The sequence below is a fragment of the Chelonus insularis genome, unplaced genomic scaffold (genome assembly GCF_013357705.1).
Source record: "Chelonus insularis isolate UGA/USDA-ARS -01 unplaced genomic scaffold, ASM1335770v1 contig_146_pilon, whole genome shotgun sequence".
Lineage (NCBI taxonomy): Eukaryota > Metazoa > Arthropoda > Insecta > Hymenoptera > Braconidae > Chelonus > Chelonus insularis.
In genome coordinates, this window is record NW_023276387.1 from 768,787 (window position 1) to 776,907 (window position 8,121).

General features: G+C 29.8%; 1 protein-coding gene across 1 annotated transcript; it reads right to left on the reverse strand.

The window, feature by feature from the left end:
- Window positions 1–118: 118 nt before the first annotated feature.
- Window positions 119–5,324, reverse strand: LOC118063698 (protein phosphatase 1 regulatory subunit 37). Its single transcript, XM_035077812.1, has 5 exons — window positions 4,270–5,324; window positions 3,814–3,911; window positions 2,683–3,693; window positions 570–2,233; window positions 119–261 (listed from the first exon to the last, which is right to left on the reverse strand). The coding sequence occupies exons 1-4, from the start codon at window positions 4,673–4,675 to the stop codon at window positions 575–577; spliced, it is 3,174 nt and encodes a 1,057-aa protein (XP_034933703.1). The 5' UTR covers window positions 4,676–5,324; the 3' UTR covers window positions 119–261; window positions 570–574.
- Window positions 5,325–8,121: the final 2,797 nt, after the last annotated feature.

The following is an 8,121-nucleotide window of genomic DNA, read 5'->3' on the forward strand; positions in this document are numbered from 1 at the left end:
AAGTACGATTAATTCCATCATCAATTCATTCTTAGCTTTGCTATCAATAAATCATTATTATCATTTACTATTTATTATATATATTGTTTATCTATTTATTTATTTGTATTTAAATTCGCCATTTAGCGTATCGTTGATATTTTGGTTCGAGTTGACTTTTGACATCTTCAAAATCATCATCTGTCGACTCGTATAATTTTTTACGTTGTTTATCATCCTTATTTTCTTCACTGCTGATCATCGTTGCTTCATCATTAGACACTAAAAAATGCCAATGAATCAATAAACAGCCAATTTATTTAAAAAATTAATATTTAAATAAATTTAAAGAAGCAACAACAAGAATAAATATTAATCAGATGATTGACTTAAAATGGAGATTTTAACACCAATGGGTATCACACAGAGGCATAGGATAATTAATAGAGTAAATTTGTTTTGATATCAAGATAATTTTCTGCTTTTACAAATAAACCAAAAAGGAATAGAAAGGATTGGTTGACATAATTAGAGGGTTCAATCAATGCCTATAATATTGATAAAAGCAGAAAATAATCTTAGATACTCACCTGAACTAACTTCCTTCGACACTTTGATAAATTAATTGGTCAACATTAGTCTTATTATCATCTAAAGTTGGAATGTTTAAAGCTATTCTTAATTCCTTTAAACATCCTTGATCCTCCTGTGTCTCAGGGACTTTATTACAAACTGGTGAACACTCAGATTCAATACCCGAGTCAACACTGCCTTGAAAATGTTCTTTCGGTCGATTGGAATCATTATAATGATCATCAGAAGTGGAAATATTTGATTCTTCAATGCCTGAGTCTTGACTATTACGATGATTAATTGATCTATCGATAAATAAATTCATTTGAGATCGTGGATTAACTTCATGATGATCATCAATACTCGATGCTTCTGATATACTTTCATAAATAATTGGAATATTAACATCTTTATCATCATCTAATAAATTATTTACATCACACGTTAAATTACTATGATGAGTATCATTATTAAAATTAGGATAATTAATACTGCTCTTCGTGTTGCTATCACAAATTGATTGGACATGATTAAACGTCCTTGGTAACATTAAACATTCTTTTTTATCATTATCTACAAAGGGTTCATCTATAGCAGCAGGTACGTACGATTGTTTCACTGGTAAATTACAATGAGCATTATTAAATGCTTCATCCATCTCTTTATCATTTTTTTTACACTTTGCATCATGACTAATAACATCAAGAGCACGTGATTCACGTAGATACCTTTGAAATTTATCACCTAATGCCATCATACTATTAACACTTTCATGAAATGGATTTTTAGCTGAGGAAGTATCAAATGCCGAAGTAAATATACCACCAGGATTATGAAATAGTCCAAGTAATCTATCAAGACTTGATGTATGTTTAAGTGTATCTGGTTCATCAACTATTTTTGGTGATTGAATAGACGCTGTTGTTGTTGTTGGTGCTTTAATAGTTGTCGTTGATAATAATGTAACATTATTTGTACCAATATCTTTGATTAAATCATCACAACTGAAATCACCATCAGCACTTGACTCACTGTCGATCCTTAAGTCTTCTGGTTCCGCCCGAAAAACGCTATCAGAATCATCAGAATCAACAACTTCAGGTACATCCACTTTTAATTCAGGCAAGTTGATTGGTTGTGACGTTGTTGTTGTTGTTGTTGTTGTTGTTGTTGGTGGTGGTGGTGGTGGTACAGGGTTAGGAACAACTGTGACGCGGAAGCGCGAACCATCTCCAGGGAAGAATGATGGAGATGGTAATGATGGTGGTGTAATAGGTGAGGATGATGCTGACGAGTTAGTGGAACTTAGGGAGGCTTCGGACACTCGTGAAACGACGAAACGACCTCGCGAGGGACTGGGAATTGGGCTGGCCACGGGCGAGGGAATCGGGCTCGGAGCCGGAGAACGAAGACGTCCTCCGCTGGTACGTTTTGGTACACTGCCTGGCATCATCATCGTTCTCCCGGTGACCTCGCTCGCGGTCGCCATTAGAGGAGGAGAACGTGGCAGTGTCTGACAAGTCAGCGAGATCTTACGGGAGCTCACGCTGGACAATCGACTTCGATGCTCTGAACTGCTTAACTCTTCAGTACTTTCATCTGTTGACAGTGTCTCTTCATTCCTCAAACAGTAACTTCGAATCTCCTGAATCAGCTCGGCGTATTGTTCTATCAATGGCGGCTGTAAAATTATTTTTTCCATTAATAAAATCATCTTTTAAAGCTTTCAGTAAATATTTTATTCGTAGGGGAATACATTAGAGTTTAAATTTAAATTTTAATTGACAACATTTATAACAATAGCAATTTGTGATAAACAAAAAAATTAAAGATGTCAAAATTATGGATTTCAATTAATGAAAAATGTATCCAGACTACTGTTCATAATTTTAAACTCTAATGGAGATGAATAACATCTAGATAAAAAATAGATTCTACAAATAGTGTCTCAATAATTAAATCAAATACTAAATGACTGATAATTAAAGAATAGTCTAATTAACCGTACTTGACCTTTCTCTAGTTCCGAATGGCACTTAAAATACAACAAAATATCAATAAGAATAAAGAATCAAAAAGTATCAACAACAACAAAAAAAAAACCATTGACAAATAAAATAATCTACTCACCGATTTACTCCAAGCTTTATCATCCAAATCAATTCTTGTGATACTAGAATTCTTTTTAAGAGCAATAGACAAGAACGTCAAGCCGGTTAATTGAAGATTATTATCACGTAGATCAATTCTCTGAAGAGTATCATTTTTCTCAATAACTTCAGCAAGTGCAAGTATTCCTTTTTGCATCAAACCTGTCGCCTGTACTCCCAACTGTAATAAACTATTATTCTTCTTCAAAGCATCTTTACAAACTTCCAGAAATTCATCACCCATCAAATTCTGTCCAATGTTCAATGTCTCCAAGCTTTTAGAGATTGCCAACAGTTCAGCAAAACGACCAGATGATTCCTTAGTGATGTGATTATTCCACAGGATCAATATACTTAAACCCTGACTACCATGAGCTTCTTTTGATTGTGTCACCAAGCCATCAAGTATATCTCTAACTCCATGATCTTGTAAATTATTATTACTAACATCCAGCAGCTGTAGATGATGATTAGCTCTTAATAAAGCTCCTAATTGAACAGCATCAGGATTACCAAGTCCATTATCAGCTAAATATAACTCCTTTAATCCAGTATTATGCTTTAAAGCAGAAATTAGAATAATAAAGGCTCGACCAGCAAGCCCACAATTCTCCAACTTTAAGACATGAAGATGGGTAACCAATTGCAGAGGTCTTTTAAGTATATTCATGTGCTGTTGTGTTAAAACAATATCTCTAGCTTCAAGTTGTTCAAGACATTGAGTTTTTTTAATCATTTGTGAGCAAGCTTGCCATCCTCTCTCACCAATATTACAATTACTCGAGATATTAAGATGCGTCACTGACTCATAATATTCAAACATATCAAACAATGTTTCTGCACTTTCATCATCTAATGATGCTGATTCCAAATCGATTTTTTTAAATTGCAGTCGTTTTAAAACCTCCTCCAGTGGTTCACAAAAATTTCTACTCAGTTGTTCATTTTTTAACGTCAACTCCTCACATCTTTCATTGATTAACTCTAATTTCTACATCAAAGAAAAAAAAAATTAATTAATCCCATTTAGAAAAAAATAGAGAAATAGTGTTGGATTTGTTTCAATTAATAAGATTATTAAATAAATTTATAACTTTAACTGATTAATTACCTCTAATTGAGCGATTACTGAGTCCAATGGATGAGTATGATGCCGATCACATGACTCTTTGTACGCCAAAATTAAATTCTCAATGCTTACATCTTGTGCTATAATTTTAAAATAAATTATTTAATATAATTATTAAAGTATTAATCATAATATCATCATCATTAATTCATTAATAAATGTAACTAATTAATAAATATATATAATTATTTATTATGAATCTAGTAATCTAATTAATGATTTTTTTTGTTGAGTTTGTTTGCAAGTGATTACATCACAAATAATACCTTAATGTGTTGTATTTAAAATTAGGATGATGTGATTGTGAAATTCAAAGTCTTTTCCAATGACTCAATACGATAGAAAATTTTATTTCTATTTATAAATTAATTAATAATGACTTTTTTCGGTTATTTATTTATTTATTAATAATAAATTTATTTTTAAAACTTGAATTACCTTGTTCCCATGGATTAGCTGGCTCTAAATAACCAGTAACTAAATCCTTATCATTTGGTGGAAAACTTACACTTCTTGGTGGCCATTTCTTCTCAACTGGCCTCAATTTATCATCATCAGTAACTAAAATATCTTCTGTTGATGATGATTTAATATTTTTATCATCAATATTTAATTTTTCAACATTAATTACACATTCCGACGTTACTATGTTGTCTTTTGGTGTTTCAATATTACTTATCAATGACAAATCTTCACTTTTCGATGCTTCTAAACCTACTTCTTGTGTTGATTCTAATGGCAATGATTCTGATAAAGCAGTTGATGATGATGGTGTGGATGATGATGATGATTGAAACAAAAGTTGATCGCAATCTCTATCTATGATGTTAAAACTTTCGTTCATCTTTTCCTTGAACGTATATTTATAAATATAATATTAACTTGAATGAAATTCAACTTATAACAGAGTTATAGATGTTCTTTTTTTTTTTATTTTATTTTTACTTTAACAATTATATTTATATTTATTGTTATTTAATATTGTCCACCACCACCTCCACCACCTCTTCTTCCACCTCGTCTTTTTATCAATATACTTTATTTGTTCCACCTTTGTTGAATTTTGTTGAAAAAAAATAGAAATAGAAAAATAAAAATAATAATAACAATAATAATAAAATAATATCATCAACAATGGTGTGTTCAATTTATCAATAATATTAGCATTTCATTGATTTACACTTCACACACGACAACAACTCACAGCAGTGTCAAATAATATTATATGACGAATCTGCGAGTTTGTTGTTTGTAGATAATTAATAGCACCCATTTAAACTATCACTGTCTATTCTTTCATAGCGGCCATCATTGTTGCCGTCTACATTATCTATAATTTATACATGAAACATATATTGTGCGACTATAGTTCAATTATTTTGTTCCGTTTTTTTATTTCGCTAACTTTGCCGGGAAAATATTGTTCCGGTTCTTACAACTTCCCTCGAAAACGTGACTTTAGCTAAATAATTCGATTATTCATTCAACCGCCATATTGAAGTGCATACTTTTGGCGGCACACGCAATCTTGCAATTTTTAGAAGCATTTATAATTTATAAAATTCTTTCATATCTTTTATATTTTTATTAAAATAAAGAACAAATTTAATTTTACTTTAAAATTCAGAAAAATTAAATAAACAATTTTTGTAAATTTTTATTGGCTATCCATACAGAAGTTGACATTATTATCGACTGTCGACGTTATCGACAGTTAGTAAAATAATTATTGATTTCTAATTATCGATCGAGTGTTTTTAAATTTGAAAAAATTTTAATGTTTAAAATTTTTTAATTGAATAATAATTGTTTATTATTTATTTATAAGAAAAAATAATTTTAATCACCGTACAGTAAATTAAGAAAAAAAGGCAACTCTTTGTAAATAGTCAATAAAAAAATTTCTTATAGATTTAAAAGTTGAACTTGCAAGGTTTTTTTTTAAAAAAATATTATTAAATAGATTATTACATTATTTTGTTTAAATAATCATTGTTTAAAACAAGAAAAAATATTTTTTATTTAATAAAAAAAGAAGATTCACTCAATCGTATTGGAGTCGATGAAGAAAATTTTTTTTCCCTATATCTTTGAATAAAATAAATAATAAAAGAAAAACCATCAAGAGTTCATCTGACGATTATTATAAATATAAGTTTTTGTTCTTCGAACAATCACAGCCCTCTAATTTACTAAGAATTGTCATTCGACGAAAGTAATAAAAAGAAGTAAGTGAAAAAAAAGGTATAAAGGCAGGTAAAATAGATAAAGAGTGAGACTAGAAACATAAGAATAGTAGAGAAAAATACAGTAGAGGTCGATTACAACGAGACAGTTGTGCGGCAATGGTTGGTGTAAGGGCCAACGGAGGTGGTGTGGACCGTTAGTTGGCCCCGCAACACTGGCGGGAGCGTTGTCCGGACATCGTGCTTGCCTGCCAGTTCGGACTATTATTTCTCCGCACCCCACAAACCCCCTTCCCTTTTTCTTACACCATCATCCACCAATACATTCTCTACTTCACTCTTTTTCATCATCCTATATGCCACCCGACCATATTACTATACACACTGCACACAAATCTTTTCGTGTGTACACGCCACCTGCTGCTATTACTTTATTATTCCCCAAACTATGTAACCATTAACCTTGACTTTGTTTTTCTTTGATCATCATCCGAATACACTTTTTTTCGTCTATCATTTCAACATTTCATTGCTCACTAAACTCATTTTTTCCTCTCAACTAAATAAATTAAATAATAAAAGATAATTTTTTTAACATTTCTATTAAATAAAAATTTTTCCCCACTTCTTTTATAAATAAAAAAATTTTTCAAATATTTTTAAAGTCAATTTAGTTATAGAACCTTTCTTTTGTTTCTTAGGATATACTTTAAATGGCATTACCATTATCTAAGTAAACTAAATTTAAAGATGTGACTTTTGTTTTCATCTGTAAATCACTCAAATAAAATATTTAACAGTACTACATTTAAATAATTTATGTATTTCTATTACTAAATCTTTAAAAGTTACCTATTAGAAATTCCATCACCACCATTTTCTACTGCTCTAATTTTCGTCCTTCAAACGTCTTCCGTTTTAAAATCCTTAGACTCTGACATCACATTCAAACCATTCATAAACATAAAATAGGACCTTAAAAAAAAGAAAGGATATGCTTCTCTTTTGTAACTGCATATTTTAACTTACATTCAGGTAAAACTATTTTAACGTTATTTTTCGGTAATATTGAATCCCTAATTTGAAATATTACGCTTATCCTAATGTTAACAAGATGTTGTGACCTCATTTACTTTTCTACTGAATTGTCAACATTTGATTTACAGTTTAAAGGTATTATTGAAATTAATATTTAGAGCACAATCTTGACCTAGAAGGTTTCTAGAGAAATTTAAGTTACTTTTGTTAAACAAAGGATAAAACAGTGTTAAAATTGGGCAGTTGACTTTTTATTCTTTTCTTTCCTTTGTGACTCAGAGGTCACAAGGATAATCTTTATGATGAGTAACAATATTATGGTAGGTTTTACCCAATATGTCATGTACCATAAATTTCGCACGGTAATAATGACGGTAATACTGACCGGATTAATATTAAAATTATTTATTTACCTTGTATATATTTTTAGTAACAATTTTTGTATAAAAAAATATTATTTTTGCAATTTTATGTAAATATATTTGATGATAAAACAATTTATGAAGCAATTTAGATGTTAAAAAATCGATAAATTATGATTTTATCATTAAAGTTAGATTTTAATGATGACATAAAAAATATCTAACATTTATATTTGCTAAAAACACTAGTAATTTATCAACCGCAATATTCTAACATAAATTAAAAGCGTAAATATCTCTATTTATATAAAATAGTCACTAGAAATTCACAAAATCATTTGAAATGTCTTCGAAGTATTTGATTTATCATCTCGTATATTATTATTTTTTAATGCGAATTCAAATGAGAAGATTGACAAGCCAAGAAAGCGAGAAAAGAAAAGACAAACACTAGACTAAAGAGAAATAAAAAAAATTCCCTAGCAAAATATATAAATTTCAAGTAACATTTTAAAATAAATCATCAACACAACAAAATATGTTACACATAAATAAGTGAAACAAATGAAATAATTGTCAATTTTATTGACTTTTCTTTATATGTAATCGATGTTCTATCTCATGCGTATAATTTACGATAACGAAAGTAGGATCACACAATTTTCACTCTCTGTGTTTTCGATTATGTAAGCGAGCTTCAACGC

Excerpts from the sequence above, each read along its gene's own strand:
- LOC118063698 (XM_035077812.1), bottom strand. The coding sequence starts at position 4,675 with ATGAACGAAAGTTTTAACATCATAGATAGAGATTGCGATCAACTTTTG. Across the intron at positions 3,912-4,269 it reads AGCTAATCCATGGGAACAAG|CACAAGATGTAAGCATTGAG; the intron begins GTAATTCAAGTT and ends TTAAAATTATAG. Across the intron at positions 3,694-3,813 it reads CAGTAATCGCTCAATTAGAG|AAATTAGAGTTAATCAATGA; the intron begins GTAATTAATCAG and ends TCTTTGATGTAG.